At 46.9% G+C, this 16567-nt stretch overlaps 1 protein-coding gene across 1 annotated transcript; it reads left to right on the top strand.

Annotated features, from left to right (window-relative positions):
• Positions 1-910: 910 nt before the first annotated feature.
• Rlbp1 (retinaldehyde binding protein 1) lies at positions 911-11299 on the top strand. Its single transcript, XM_051206595.1, has 8 exons — positions 911-987; positions 1679-1707; positions 1911-2039; positions 4133-4337; positions 5791-5969; positions 9425-9583; positions 10809-10919; positions 11115-11299. The coding sequence occupies exons 2-8, from the start codon at positions 1696-1698 to the stop codon at positions 11271-11273; spliced, it is 954 nt and encodes a 317-aa protein (XP_051062552.1). The 5' UTR covers positions 911-987; positions 1679-1695; the 3' UTR covers positions 11274-11299.
• Positions 11300-16567: the final 5268 nt, after the last annotated feature.

Below are 16567 nucleotides of genomic sequence, written 5' to 3'. Positions count from 1 at the left end.
TGTTTTAAGATAAAGTCTCATGTAATGCAGGCTGGCTTTGAACTCACTATGTAGCCAAGAATAACCTTAACCTCTGATCTTCTTGCCTCTATTTCCCAAGTGCTGGAATTATAGGTGTGTACCACTATATTCCCCTCATGGTCTTTATGCCCATATATTTGGACATCTGTCTTCTATCCAAAAAGTTGGCAGGTGCTTGTCCCTATATGGGTAGATTCCAGCCCCCAGAACTCCTTCATCCTTGCAGGGCTGAGGTAGGGAAAGGACATATTTAAAATGTGAAAGACCCTCAGATATTCTCTGGGATCTCAAGTTGCAGTGTACAAATTTGGTTAATCTCAGTGCAAAAGGAAGAGGGGATTCTATTATAGAGCAAGATTCCACTCTAGGTTATGTCACAGAAACCCTGTGGTCTTTGTGACAATTGCTTTCGGTAGATACTATTGTCCTCAATTTGCTCTTAGTCTCTGTCGAAATTAAATAACTTACCTATGGCCACACAGGTGGTAAAAGCTAGACCCAAATCCAGATCTCTCCAACCTACAAGGTTGCTGTCACCAGCTCCCCCAGCGAGTTTGAATGGAGATGACATGGCTGCAAGCATCAAACATGCAGGGTCAGGTAGACACAGGTTCAAGTCCCAGCTACTTACCAACTATGAGTATGTGACTGAGCTGACCAAAGAAACCCAATCACAGGTAGAAACACAATGATCAAAGATCCTCACAGACACTGGGGACATTTAGGCCTGGGAGGAGAAAATGTGGGAACACGTGGGCCATGACTGAAATCTGTTCTGGTGGCCCAGGGCTGCTTATGTGTATATTATTTAATTACATCTTATAGCCCTTCCATTGCAACAGGGGGCAGTCAAGACGAAAGTGAAATCACAGAACTTGCAAGCGTGAGAGAGGCAGGATTGGAACCCAGGATTCACATCCAGTTTCCCCAAGCTGCTCCGTGGTGCATACCCGAGTCACAGCTTAGGTATGAACCCAATCCCCGGCTTCCTTGGACTATGTTACTTTGGACAAGTCACTACCCTGGCCCTGTCTTCCCCTTAGATAAAACAGGAATGGTGCTACCATGCCTGTCTCTGAGATAACCAACTTGAAAGTTCTTAATGTGTCATACACTTCAGAATACACACCCAGGACTGATGGTATAATGGCTCACCATCGCTCCTAGGAATGAATGCCCTGGGGACAGAGCCATCCACTGGGCTGGGAGGTTTCTAGGGTGCCCATTTGCACTGGGGAAGGAAGGCCGCATAACTGAAGAGAGATTCCCTTACACTGTAGTGACCTGACCCCATGGCTGAGATTGGGGCCCAACTCTGCTTTGTTTCCAGGTAGCCACGGCTGAAGAGTAAGGTGTTAGTGGTGTGCTCCTTCCAAATGCAGTGTTCACAAAGGGTAGCCCAGGAACCTTGTCCTTCAGAGCTGGGTGGAGAAGGGGGACTCTAATTTTAGCCTTCTAGTCAGAATCCTGGGAGCCAGGACCTATGCATCTGAATTTCTGACCAATCGCCTAGCTGTTGGGAGGGGTTTTGGTGCCTGAGAGGTCAAACACAGAAGGGTTTGCCCCATATCACCTCAGTCCTGACTTCCTTGGCTGCTGGGAACAGGCTACCTGGAGAGATCAGGGTAGGGCAATCAGGTTCTTTCTTTCCCCTCAGTGTCTTCGAGAGGCAATATGTCAGAGGGGGTGAGTAGCCTGGGCTCTCCTCCTGGTTCCTTCCCTCCCTACACCTTGATAACCTCTCTGGGGCCCTGATCTACCAAAGGGAGGAGGCTTAGCAAAGATTTTAGCCAAAGGCACCATGCAAAATCTCAGTAGGCCCGTGTGCCAGTGGTTCCTGCTGCTGGGGCAGAACTGTCCTGTCTTCTACATGACTCCCCTCTGCCCAGGTGGGCACCTTCCGAATGATCCCCGAAGAGGAGCAGGAGCTCCGGGCACAGCTGCAGCAGCTCACCACCAAGGACCACGGTCCTGTCTTTGGCCCATGCAGCCAGCTGCCCCGCCACACTTTGCAGAAGGTAAGGGGGAGGGATGGGAGGGGGTGGAAGTGCTGACTGGGACAACCTGGTAAGGAACACAGTAGAGGGGGTGGCCATGGCAGAGTCCTCTCTCCTTTAGAAAAGGTCCATCTCCACCCTTTAGGCCATCCTGGACACGAGAGACTGGTCTGTTCTAGACTATCCTGAAGGTCAGAGCTATTGCAACTGCTCGGTTAATCTAAGACTATAGCCTGGAGCCTATGGGCCAGGGGCCAACCTCAACTCATATAAGGAACCCTGCTTCAGAACCATAGTGAACAAGGGTAAAATGGCGGCCTCCACTGAAAAAGCAGGAGGCTCGAGTTCTAGGATCAGACATGTTCAACTTTCTCTGTGACCTTGAGCAAAAAGCTTTCCCTCTCTGCATCTGGCCTCTCTGTGTCTATGAAATATGGCAGTTGGACTTTTGGTTGCCAGGGCGAAGGTGAGAAGTGGCTGAGTTCTGCTCCAAGCTCTGTTCTGCAGCGACAAGTGCTGTATCTCCAGCCACAGTTGCTCTCAGGTCGTCCACATCTGACTTCTTTCTCTCCCTTGCCCTTCATGCTGCCTGAAGGAAGAGCGGCACCAGCCGTTTTCCCAGCTCTTGTAGCCCAGCAAAATGAGGACTTGACACTCGGGGGGGGGGGGGGCGAGGGGCTGAGGCAGGCTGCTCTCTGCTGGGTCAAGTCTGGACCTCACTGAGTGAAGACAGGGAGTCCTCGTCCTTGGGGAACTAGGGCAAGAACCTCTAGTTCCCTTAGCCTACCCTTCTGGAAATGGGCATAAGAACACTAACTGTGCCAAGTACAGTGGTTCATGCCTGTAATCCTAGCATTTGGAGACAGAGGTTGGAGAATTATCATTTTAAAGCCAGACTGGGTTACATAAAGAGATCTTGTCTTAAAAGATTCAAAAATAGGATTGGGTTGACAGAGTTGTCTAAAGTGCATGAGATTCTGTACTCCACCTCCAGTGTTTCATAAAACTGGGCATGGTAGCACATGCCTGCAATCCCAGCACTTGGGAGGTACAGGCAGGATCAGAGGTTCAAGGTCAGCCTGGCCTAGAGATGCTGTCTAAAACAAAACAAAACAAAACAACCCAACAGCTGGACATGGTGGCTCACACCTTTAATTTCAGCATCTGGAAGGCAGAGGCAGGTTGAACTCTGTGAGTTCAAGGCCAACCTAGTCTACAGAGTGAGTTCCAGGATAGCCAGGGCTACACAGAGAAACCCTGTCTCAAAAAACCAAAAACAAACAAACCCAACAAAACAAAAAGCAAACAAACAAAACCCAAAATAAGAGCTTGGTAAAGTAGCTTATTGGCTAAGAGACATTTGCCATCAAACTTGACCAAATGAGTTTGATCCCAAGGACCCACATAGTAAAAGGAGAGAAACAGCCCCCACAAGTTGTTCTCTGACTCCCACATGAATGTCATGGCACACACATGTGTGCCCCCTAAACATACATGAAGAATAAATAAATGCAAAAGAGCAAAATAATAATTAAAAACAAACACAGAACAAAATAATAATTAAACCAACCAACCAACCAACTCCCACAATGAGTTGTGGCAAAAATTAAAAACACAATGTAGAGATGGAGAGGTGGCTCAGGTTGTCTAGCTCCCTGTGGTGGTTAACAACCATTCATATCTCCAGTTCCAGATGCCCTCTTCTGACCTTCTCAGGCACTAAGCATGTATGTGGAACACAGACATACGTGCAGGCATTTATTCACATATACAATGAATAAATGCAATAAATTAAAGAAACACACAATGTATTTAGGGAACTGAGTCGGGTGTTGGGAAGAAGAGCACAGTACACACAGGCGTTTGTTAGAATCAGTCATTGTTGTCAATATCTTGCGAACAAATGCAGTCTGAGCAGTTTGACTCTTTCCAAATGCAAAGGTCTATGGGGGAGCAGCATGCCACTCCTTGACCCTTGAGGGCAGAGCTGCAAAGGAGTAAGGCCACAGCCTGGGCACTCCCAGCAGGCCAACTTAGATTTGAGCCTATTCACACATGGCCTGTTCCTCAGCAGTACCCATTGTTAACTTCTGCCCTGACCCACCCTGTTCCAGGCTAAGGATGAGCTGAACGAGAGAGAGGAGACCCGAGAGGAGGTGGTGAGGGAGCTACAGGAGCTGGTGCAGGCACAAGCAGCTTCAGGGGAGGAGTTGGCCTTGGCGGTGGCTGAGAGGGTACAGGCCAGGGACAGTGCCTTCCTCCTGCGCTTCATCCGCGCTCGCAAGTTTGATGTGGGCCGCGCTTATGAGCTGCTCAAAGGTAAGACCTGCATTGGAGGGCTGGCCCTACAAGGTGGGAGAAAGTTTTGAGGAGGGTATCTACCCTTTCTACACTAAGAAAACTCCCTTATACCATGATGTAGTCACTGTCTCCATATCCTTCATGGATTTGTGTGTGCAGGCCTGTGAATTGATAGTCCTCGAGATCACTTGGGCTCTGTTAGTGGATGGATGGATGGATGGATGGATGGATGGATGGATGGATGGATGGATGAACAAAATTAGATGATCAAGACCAGATTTCTGGAAGAATCTCTCCTCTGTCAGTCTTGGAACTCAGTGAGTAGAATTCAGGTACCACATTTAGATGACAAAGGAAGGTGTTTCCTTTGTACCCCACTTTTGGCTCTGGAGTGTTCCAGGGGGAAAAGCTGTGACTCCTCCATGCACTTGCCTGACACTAAACCTCAACCTCAGTGGAACCAAAGATGGGGCTTGCCTTGGGAACGGGGAAATGGGACAGAACTGCCATGGCCCTGCAGAGTGGAGAAAAACATTTCCTGAAGAAACCAAGTCTTTGGTGTCTATAGAGGAAAGGGTTGGAGCAGTGGTCTGTTACCTAATGGCTTTCCCTTTTATGTTTCCCCTCTGCTCCCAAATGTCAAGTCAGTGCCACCAGGACCCACCACTGCCTTAGGTCAAGGAATATAATTGTGGAACTTATATTCTATTGGTAAAAATAGTAAACCTGATAGCTAGAATACATAGGTGACAGGGGTAAGGAGAAAAATGAGCAGCTGGGTGTAAGGGACAGAGCTGAAGCTGTAAGTGACAAATTTAAAAAGGCTTCCACTGCAAAGCAACATCTGAAAATAAGCCCCAAGACATCTGAGTAACTGGGCGGTGGGAACAACAAGGCAAATGTGAGGGGCAATAAGATGGAGTGTTCTAGAACGGCAGAGAAGTTGTTGACAGTTTCTTGGCAATTGCCTCCTAAACCCCTCCCCTGGGCCCCAGGTTGGGGTTGCAGATGGCCACAGGAAGGCAGGGTAAGTATGAATGGTATTGTGAGCAATAGGCTTTGCTAGAATTAGAAAGAGCCTCTGAGTCTAGCTGGGGCCTTGAGTTTATCTCCCTGGGCTTTTCCTCAGCACTGCCCTCCCTCTCACTCAGCTGACCCTGTGCCCAGTTGACAGCCTGTGCCTTGTCCCCAAGGGAAGGAACATAATACTTAGGATTACCTTCTTATGTAGGACTGTACCTCATGCCTGTACAGCTCAGGATGTGAACATTGTGAATCATGTGTAATTGCCAAAACATTTCAGGGAGACAGGCCATCTTGTGGGAAGGAAACATGGGACTCAGACAGCTAGAAGTCCTGTTACACACAGAGAGCAGCCAGGTCTCTGGTTCCCACCATGCGCCACCTGAGAAGGTGGTTGAGCATGGCTGGAATGGCCTCCGAGTTGGTTCCTTGCCTCTTCCTCTTCCAGGCTATGTGAACTTCCGGCTCCAGTACCCTGAACTTTTCGATAGCCTGTCCATGGAGGCTGTCCGCTGCACTATCGAGGCCGGTTACCCTGGTGTCCTTTCCAGTCGGGACAAGTATGGCCGAGTGGTTATGCTCTTCAACATTGAAAACTGGCACTGTGAAGAGGTCACCTTTGATGAGGTCAGCTGGGCTCTCTGTCCTAGCCCTGTCTCTATTGTTGGATTCCCCAGGAGGCAAGGTCTGTGGAGGGATGAGGGCAGGCAGTCACCTGCCACCAGGCATTTCTCAAACAGGGAGAGAATTCCTAGGATGTTCCAGGACAGCTGGGGAGCCTGCAGCTTTGCAAGTAGAACCCACTGGCCTGTTTATCCCCTGTAATGCCAAGTGGGGTCAACAGCTGTGGGCCATGAGCTGAAGGAAACCTTGCCAAATACTGAAAGCTGAGAACAGAGAGATGAGGATCAGAGGGCTGTGGGCTAGAAGATTTTAGAAGGTACAGGTTCTGTCCTACTTAACTATCTGCTTTCTGTAAAGTCAAATGTTTAAGCCCTTAGGAGGGCTGATCAAGGGAAAGAATTAGGGGTTTTCCTTCATTCTTTTTATCTTTCCGTTTTCTTCCTTTCTTTTTCTTTTTCTTTCTCTCTCTCTCTCTCTCTCTCTCTCTCTCTCTCTCTCTCTCTCTTTTTTCCTTTTCTTTTTGAGACAGAGTCTCAGGTATCCCAGGCTGGCCTTGATACCTATGCAGTTAAGGATGGCCTTCAAACTTCTGTTCCTCTTGCCATGCTGGGGTTACAGGCATATGCCAACATAGCTGGTTTTATGCAGTGCTGGTGGAACCAAACCCAGGATTGCACACATGCTAGACAAGCACTCTACCAAGCCAGCTAAGTCCCTGGCCTTGACCTGTGTTTCTAAATATACTAGTATATGTAAATAAAGGAGACAGTTTTCTCCACCTTTTCTACTCTTTAGACCACAGACTTTAAGAAGAAACTAGATTGCAATGGCCTAGCTTCAGTCTAGCAAATGGTTATGGAAATAGCCTTACCCTATGCTTGCTCTTATTAAAGGTGTTACTGGGCCTTCTCAGTAAACAAGATTCTAGCTTTAGAATTAAAACTTTAAAAAATGGAAGACATATTATTTTGGGGAGGAGGGTTGGAGAGATGCCTAGCAGTTAAGAGCCCTTGCTGCTGTTGCAAAGGACTGGAGATCTGTTCTCAGCTATGCAGGTCAGTCTCCTGTCACTCCAGCTTCAGTGGAACCCACATATTCACCATACATAAATGGTAATAAAAATAAAACAGGCGGTAGTGGAGGCGCGTGCCTTAATTCCTAGCAATACAGAGAAACCTGTCTCCGTAAAAGTAAGTAAAATTTATATATATATAGTCCTGGCTGTCCTGGAACTCACTATGTAGACCCAGTTGGCCTTGAACTAACAGAGATTCAATTGGTTCTGCCTCCAGAGTGATAGGATCAAAGGCATGCACCACCATGACCTGAAATATTTATATTATTTTTAAGTGTGTGTGTGTGTGTGTGTGTGTGTGTGTGTGTGTGTGTGTAAGTGCTAGCTCCTGGGGAAGCCAGAGGCACCAGATCCCCAGGAGCTGGAGTTACACTTACAGGCAGTTATGAGCCAGCCTCCTGATGTGGGGGTACTGAGATCTTTGTAAAAACAGCAAGCTCTCTTAATCTCAGGACCCCATCTTTCTAGCTCCAACTAAAGGTATTGTTTTGCTTTTTAGAGATCTAAAAACATACATTTTCTTATTATGTAAATCCTATCTATTCTAAAAAGAATTGCATTTTTTACATTACGTGGTAATGTAAAAAATTACAAACTTAAAAAAGTCACCTATAATTCTGCAATCTAGATATTTTCTACCACTGTGTATTTTACACACGCATACACTTTTTAACATTTAATTTAATTTTATTTCTAATTTTATATATTAATCCCAGTTCTCCCTCCAGCCCCTCATCCTGCTCCTTCCTCTTTCCATTCATGTGACCCCCCCATTGGCTCCTCAGAGAGGGTGTGGTCTTTCAGCCAAAGTCTGCCCTATCACCATGCTGAGGTCTGACTAAGGCACTCCCCCTGACTGGGCTGAACAAGGTGTCTATCTCTCCCTAGGAAATGGGCTCCAAAAAGCCAGTTCATGCTCTAGGGATAGATCCTGGCCCCACTGCCGGTGGCCCCACAGACTGCCCAAGCCACCCACTGTCAGTGGCTTCAGCGGGTCTAGTTCAGTCCTATGCAGGTTCTGTTGCTGGCAGTTCCGGGTCGGTTGTTTCTGGGTTTCCCCATCCTGTTCTTGACCCCTTTGCTAGGGTTATAGCTTTGTTCTCTCTTCTTCTGGACTCTCGGAGCTTGGCCTAGTGCTTAGTTATGGATTAACTGCTTCCATCAGTTACTGGATGGAGGTTTGACAATTTCAATAGACCTCAGTCTGGTTACGGGGGAAGGGCCAGTTCAGTCCCCTCTCCACTATTGCTTAGACTTTTATCTGGAGTCATCCTTGTGTGTTCATGGACATTTCCCTAGTGGCAGGTTTATCAATAGCCCTGCAATGGCTCCCTCTATTAAGATACTTCTTTTTTGGCCTCCCTCCCTGTCCTTCCCCCAACTTGACTTTGCTGTTTCCTCTTGCTCTCCTCCCCACTCCCTTTCCTCCTCCCTTCTCCCCTTTCACTCTCCCCCTCCCTCCCACGATCCCATTTACTCCAGTTTACTCGGGAGATCTTGTCTAATTCCCCTTCCTAGGCGGAACCCATATGTTTTTCTTAGGAACCTTTTTGTTACCTACCTCAGTCTGGTTGTCCTTTTCTTTAACACATACACTTTGAACTGTGGGATCATCAGTCATTCTTGGTGGCACAAGCCTGTAAACCCATCTACTAGGGAGGCTGAAGCAAGAGGACTGGTTACAAGTTTAAGGCCTGCTTGGGCTCTAGAGTGAGTTCAAGTCCAGCCTAAGTAACTTAGTAAGACACCGCCTAAAAATGTAAAGGGAAAAGAGGGCTGGTGATACTGTTCAGTAATTTGCAATATCCTGAGTTCAATCCCCAGTACAGGAAAAGAGAAGGGAGGGAAAAAAGAAGGGAGGGAGGGAGGGAGGGAGGGAAGGGAGGGAGAGAGGGCCACTGACTTCTGGCACTAACAAACAAATGAAGACGTAACAAAATCAACAGGAGGTTCTTCGGTGCAATGAAATGTCATGAAGAGTTCCCCATATTGTTAATGTTTCACACCTTTTCACTGCTGTGCCACAATATTCCACGGCTTAAATCTACCCCCATTCCCCTCCCTCCTGTCTTAGTGGATACTCAGTGGTCTCTAGTGGTTTCCAGCATTATAAGAGTGCTGGGATAAACTCTGTGGCTTCTAGTCATGAATGTGACATTCAATATTATTTTATTAGCCTGTGTTCTGCAAGGGGAAAGTCCTAGATGGACATCTGTGGCAAATTCCTGTGGTGCCAGTTAGCTCTCCTCTCAGGACCCTGAGATTTAACCCTTTCTGGGGGTTGGATCTCAAACCCTGTTTGCTGTGCTTCAGGCTTTCTGATGCTGGAGGTCAACCCTGGGGCCTTATGACTGAGCCACATACCCAGCCCCTGTGCTTCTAGATCTTGCAGGCATATTGTTTCATCTTGGAGAAACTGCTGGAGAATGAGGAAACGCAAATCAATGGCTTCTGTATTGTTGAGAACTTTAAGGGCTTCACCATGCAACAGGCAGCGGGGCTCCGCCCCTCGGATCTCAAAAAGATGGTGGACATGCTCCAGGTGAGATCTTGGAACATGCTCCACAGGAACCTTTCACAGGTAGGGAGGCCTGGCCTAGTTTCCCAGTTTCACAATGCAGGAAGGGACCCGAGGGGTTGACAATCTAGTGTCATACAGAGCAATGACAGCTGTCATCTCAACCACAAACACTTGCGAGCCTGTTAAGTGCATGGTAATGATGTCATTGCTTCCTTGAGGGGACTCTCATCCCTATCTTTGGCATCATCTTACAAACCTGGAACATGAGGCTCAGAGGTTAAGTGACTCTGCAAGGTCATACAGATAAAGTGGCCGAGGCTGGAGTTGACGCTATATGAGTGATCCTGGAACCTTAGGCTGTCTGGCTATGTGTATCCTGCTGCCTCTTTTTGCCTGTGAGTTTATCCTGAGGAGGGGACATCACCAGTCCCATTCTGATTCCTTTATACACAGATATACTCCAGTCCCTTCTTTGAGCTACCTTATATTTACCTTATGTGTGTTGGGAAAGAAGAGGTTGGACAAGGAGGCATGACAATGATGCCCTTACAGTTTATCACCATTTGCAGTCCATCCAGGGGACAAGTGGCTTGAAAAAGCTCAATCACCCCAGCTGGGGATAATACTCAGTTGATACAGTGCTTACCCAGCATGCATAAAGCTCTGAGTTCTATTCCCAGCACTTGCCATTGTATCACAGGTCTATAATTCCTGTACTCAGAAGGAAGAGGCAGGAAGATTGGAAGATCGAGGTCATAACTCAACTATGTCAGAAGGCCAGCTTTGGACACATGAGACCCTGTCTCATGAAACCAACAAATACAAACACACACACACACACACACACACACACACACACACACACACCAAACACACAATCACTAAAATAATCAAGCAAGCGTACAATTTCATCTTTATTAAAACAATGTATTTCTAGAGTTTCAGTTTGGGTTTTGCTTTGCATCATGGGACTGCTTTAGGTTGTGTAACTTGTAGCAAAGGTGAAGTCAAGTTTCTCTAGTGGCTGGGCCTGGAATGAGCTATCCTCCAGGGTAACATGTGATATGAGATGCTGGGAAAGTCAGTCTTCCATCCATAGGGAAAGAGTGTGTGTGTGTGTGTGTGTGTGTGTGTGTGTGTGTAAGAGAGAGAGAGAGAGAGAGAGTATGTGTGTGCTAATAAGTAAGAGCCTCAGAGACCACTGGGGCAACCAATGGTTTGAGGGGATGTCTCTCTGTCACTACAGGATTCATTCCCAGCCAGGTTCAAAGCCATCCACTTCATCCACCAGCCATGGTACTTCACCACCACCTATAATGTGGTCAAGCCCTTCTTGAAGAACAAGTTGCTACAGAGGGTGAGTTAGTGGCTTCCCCAGGAGCCTTCCTCAGACACTGCACACTGGTCCCAAGTTGAATGGACAACTCCCTGAGGGTCCCACATGGAAGACTGTAGAGAGAGCCATCACCAGGCGAAGACAGCATGCAATGGCCTTTTGCCCTCCCCTCCTTCCTCTTCCTTCTGCTCAGTTGCTCTGCTTACTTTCCTGTAGGTCTTTGTTCACGGAGATGACCTCGATGGCTTCTTCCAGGAGATTGATGAGAACATCTTGCCTGCTGACTTTGGGGGTACACTGCCTAAGTATGATGGAAAGGTGGTTGCTGAGCAGCTGTTTGGTCCTAGGGTCCAAGTTGAGAATACAGCCTTGTGAGGAGATGCCCTGCCTTATGATCCGTGTTAGCACCCTAGCCCCTTCTCAGCTTCCCTGAACCCGAGACTGGGAACAGGAATGTCCAAGGTCACTGTGATCTCCCCAGACTTCCCTAGGTTTAGGAGGGAAGGAACCTCATCCCAAACTGGCATAGAGGGTAGTGAGTCGAGGGAATGCCCTTAAATAGGAGACTTGTAGGGAAGTTATAGTCCCACCATCTCTGCAGTTGCAGGACAATCACTTTGTGAGAAGTTGGATTTCAAAGACTAATTAGGTTTCTCCATGCTTTCCTTTGTAATCACTTTGATATTTAGGGTGTGTAAGAAGGAGTTGAAAGCCAACTCAGAATTCTGTGTAAAGAAGAAGGGGGTGGGGGCTTGAAGCTCTAATGATTTGACAAACAGAGCAGCAGTAGGCAGATAAGGGGTTTCCCACCCAGAATTCCAGGGAGGCAGCAGCTTTGGAACATTGCATTTGCAGGTGACTGCTGCTGAATGCCCAGGAACTAAGCTTTGGGTATTTCTAGGGTGGAGGTCATAGTCCTTCCTCTCCATCCATCTTAGGTGTGTGGTCCTTGGGGGGGGGTTCCCCTTCACTAGAAGCTCTCTTTGCCTTGTTGGGTGGGTTTTACTTAAATTTACATTTGATCTCTGAACATAGTCCTTGATAGAAGAATAAAGTCATTCTTTGTCTTGTGTCAAGTTCTTTTATGATGAATTTATGCCTTATTTAGGGTTTGATAAAACAATGGCCCAAAGCAACTTGGGGAGGAAAGGGTTTATTTTATCTTAGAAGTTTGTGGTCCATCATCCAGGGAAGGCAGGGCAGGAACTCAAGGCAGTTTACCGGCTTGTTCTATGACTTGCTCAGCCTGCTTTCTTATAGCACCCAGGCCCACCAGCTCAGAGTGGCAGCACCCACAATGAGCTAAATCTCTCACATCAAACATCAGTCAAGAAAATGACCCCTGCAGGCCAATCCGTATTAGATTCCTTTTCCAAAAAGACTTGTTTGTGTCAAATGGATATAAAACAAGTTGACACAGTTTACATTTCCCAAGTCTGCATGCTTTGAGGAATACAAATGCTTCCCTCCTATGGAGCTGGCTTCCACAAATGCAAAGTGGTGTTTTTTTGTTATTGTTGTTTGGGGTTTTTTTTTTTTTGTTTGTTTTTCGAGACAGGGTTTCTCTGTGTAGTAGTCCTGGCTGTCTGGAACTTGCTCTGTAAACCAGGCTGGCCTGGAACTTACAGAGATCTGCCTGCCTCTGCCTCCCAAGTGCTGGGGTTAAAGGTGTGGGTCACCACTGACCAGTGAGCGCTTGTGGTTTTTGCTTGTTTTTTTTTTTTTTTTTTTTTTTTTGTGAGTGAGACTTCCTGTCAGAATCTCTGCTTGTTGGGCATGTGATTTCCCTTTAGGCTGGCACTGGCTCATCGGGACATGGGGCTCCTAAGTATTGATTGATTGCTACTTCTTCCAAGATGCACTCTTGTCTTCCCAGCTAATGACAGGTATTTATTCCTGTTGTCTGGCCAGCAGTGGTGGCCTGAGGGGAAGGCTGACTGACCTGGTTGATTGCCAGTGTACCACCAAGGTAAGAATCATTAGCTCTTGCCTGTGGGGTCATTTCTTCCTTATGTACACGAGGACTTCTTGGTGCTGTACATGGACTGTGGGGCTTTCAACTGTTTCCTGAATTCTGGGGCCATTCCAATCCCATCTGCTTTCACACCTCTGAGAATTTCTTATAGCTCAGTGAGACATATATATAAAAGACAGGGTCCCACTCTGTAGCCCAAATTGTCCTTTTACTTTTGGCAATCCTCCTGCCTCAGCCTCCTGTGTTGCTATTATAGAATGTACCACTACATGAATTCATTAATTTTTTTTTACATTGTGTGTGTGTGTGTGTGTGTGTGTGTGTGTGTGTGTGTGTGTGTGTACGATGGTGTGGTGTGTTTGTTGAGGTTAGAAGACAACTTGTAGGAATCAGTTCTCTCCTTCTACCATGTGTATCTTGGGGACTGAACTCAGATTGTCATGTGCAAACCTCTTTACCCTATATATAACCCATCTCACCAAACCTGCACCTATTTCTTACATCTTTCCATGCCAAGGTTTACAGTTTGTTTTTTACCCAAGAAACTTCCTTTATGGCATTTATGGTCATCAGTCATGGACTTCAATGATTTTTGCTTAGAACTTCTGAGCTGGAGGAGGAATCATTGCTGTGGAGGGTGGAAAGCTGGCCAGTGAGAACTTTCCTCCAAGTTTTGTTTTTTTGTTTTTTTTTTGCAATAGTTTAAAAGCTGAAGCTCCCATTTCAAACTAAATCTTACATGGAGCTTTGGTATGGAATCCTAACACTGAGGGATCTCTTCAGACCCTCTGGAGCGGAAGGCGTTTCAAGAATGAGAACATTGCAGTTATGACAATAGGGACTAGCATTTGTCAAGATAGGGTCAAGATGGTAACTTCTGCAGGAGTGGTTTTGAGGGAACCATATTTGGTGAGTAAAAGACGTTCATCCTGCCTTCCTTCCTTCTTTCCTGTCTTCCTTCCTTCCTTCCTGTCTTCCTTCCTTCCTTCCTGTCTTCCTTCCTTCCTTCCTTCCTTCCTTCCTTTCTTTCTTTCTTTCTTTCTTTCTTTCTTTCTTTCTTTCTTAAGACAGGGTTTCTCTGTGTAGTCCTGGCAGTCCTGGAACTCATTTTGTAGACCTGGCCTCGAACTCAGAGACCGGCTTGCCTCTGCCTCCCAAGTGCTGGATTTCTGATTTAGTCATGTTATTTGTATGTGTATTTGCCTGTGCATACATATGTAGAGGTCAGAGGTCAATGTTAAGTGTCTTCCACCTTATTTTTTTTTGAGATACAGGGCCTCACTAAACCTGGAATTTACTGTTTCAGTTAGACTGAGCAAGTTCCAGGGACCCTTCTGTCTCCACCCCCAGCTCTAGGATTACAGGACTTCACCACCACACCCATCTGGAATGCTGCACTTCCTAACTCAGGTCTTCATTATTCCTCTTGGCTGGATCAGCCTGCTTTCTTATAGCGCCCAGGACAACCAGTCAGTGAACTGGGCTCTTGGTCATCATATACCGGTCAAAAAAAAAAAAAAAAAAAAAAAAAAATGGTCCACAGGCTTGCCTGCAGGCCAATCTGGTGGGGGCATTTTCTAGATTGGGGTCCTTCTTCTGAAAGAACTCTAGTATTGTGTCAACTTGGCATAAAACTAGCCAGCTTACATTCCCCAAATCTGCAATGTTTTCCTTCTATGGAATTGGCTTCCACAAATACATAGTGATTTTTAAGAGTGTGTGAGAATTGCTGTTAAAGCTTCTGTTCGCTGAACACGTGGCTTCCTCACAGGGTTCTACTGTATCTTCTGGGCACAGGACCACTTTACCCACTGAGCCATTGTCCTAGCTCTGAGAAATGAGTATTTTTGTTTTCAAGTTATACTTGTGAAGTGTGGTGGCATGTACCTTTAATACTAGAGCTCTGGCCAGGTGTGGTGCACACCTTTAGTTCTGGTACTTGAGCGAGTTCCAGGACAGCCAAGGCTGCACAGAGAGACCCTGTCTCAAAAAACAAACAACCCCCCCAAAACCCAAAACAAACAAAACTAGAGTTCTGGGACAGAAGCAGGGGTCAGCCTGGTCTACATAATAAGTTCTAGGTCAGCCAAAGCTGCCTAGTCTCTCTCTCTCTCTCTCTCTCTCTCTCTCTCTCTCTCTCTCTCTCTCTCTCTCTCTCACATACAGACACACACACACACCCCACACACTTCTAATTGCTTTACTAGCCTTATATTACAAGCCTGAGAGAACAGTGGCTGTTAGCGTTGGTTGGCTCCTATCTCTTTCTTTGACCCCTACTTCCCAGCAGCCCTCCTCTGTGCAGCTCAGACTTGCTGTATTGTGATAGCTTCAACTTTACAAGTAATGATAGGGAGAACATTGCAGGCAGATCTGGCCAGGAATTGTGGCCAGGAAATTCTGAGGGCAACCTTGGCTCCTACTCCAGCCCTAAGAGGATACTGGAGTACATCTGAAGTCAACAATGCAAGGATCTTAGCTCAGGAAGGAGTCCTCCAAACAAGAAAACCCAGTGGCTTTTTGTGGGAGAAGTCATAGAATTGGACCCCAGTGAGACTGCTCTGTGTGTTCACACTGCCCCCTGCTGGTCTGGCATGGCACAACCTGAGGACATGGACTTAGAGCATGTGGGGAGAAAGTGTCCCACCCTCCTGCACTAATGAGACACTGGAAGGACAACAAAATGCTCTTGAAAGCCACAGGAATGGGGACAAAGAACCAGGAATTTTGGGGACAACCATTTGGTCCATATAATAGCATCCTTCTGGAGATACCTGGCAGGACTTGGCCACAAACTGATTGGAGCAGGATATGGGCTGGAAGATTGCACCTGTGTATTTTTGCCCTCCTTGTGTGTGAACCTTCAGAGAATTTGGACAGCGGATTGTGGGGACTACTTATCAGGTGTGGATAGAGAGAGAGAGTTCTTGCTTCAGAGACTCTGAGTTGAGTTGGCCATTGCTGGGAGCCTAGAGTCACTGGGTGATTCTGTAGCAGACCAGTGCGGCTTAGTCTGACTTAGGCTCCTGGAAGAAGCATGCACTCGTCTTATGTCAAGCCAGCTAGGGAAAGAGATGGAGATACACCAAGAGGGCACATTGGACCACTCTGCTCCTGTTTCTCTGTGTGGGGAGCACACCTCTGAACCTGGACGCTTGTGGGTTCCCCTGAAAGTTGCAGAAACACCATTTAAGGGGGCGCTCCAAGGAGGTCAGCACTGCTATGTTTGGGTCAGCATTGCTCTGCCGTGATTGCAGAATCTGAGGCTCCACTCAGATTTACTGAATCAGAACCTGATTTTTAAACAAGACTTCCAAAGTCAGGGATGGTGGCGCACGCTTTTAATCCCAGCGCTCAGTCAGTAGAGTCAAGCAGATCTCTGTGAGTTCGAAGCCAGCCTGGTCTACAGAGTGAGTTCCAGGACAGTTAGAGAAACCCCTTCTCAAGCACACACACACACACACACACACACACACACACACACACACACACTACTTCCAAGGGATTGAACATTCAAGAACCCATCAAAGTTTCCAATGCAGCAGAAGTAACCTCTGCCCACTAGGACCCTCTAGGGAGTGGGGAGAGCTCTGGTTTCACCCCAGCCCAGATTTTTTGTTTTTAAACACAGGAACTCATGCCATCCAGACTAGCCTTAAAAGTTGCTATGCAGCTGAAGATGACCTTAAATTTC

Source organism: Phodopus roborovskii, unplaced genomic scaffold, assembly GCF_943737965.1.
Source record: "Phodopus roborovskii unplaced genomic scaffold, PHOROB, whole genome shotgun sequence".
NCBI classification, from domain to species: Eukaryota; Metazoa; Chordata; class Mammalia; order Rodentia; family Cricetidae; genus Phodopus; species Phodopus roborovskii.
Note: the sequence above shows the minus strand (reverse complement) of the source record. Positions and strands in the feature narration are given on the sequence as shown.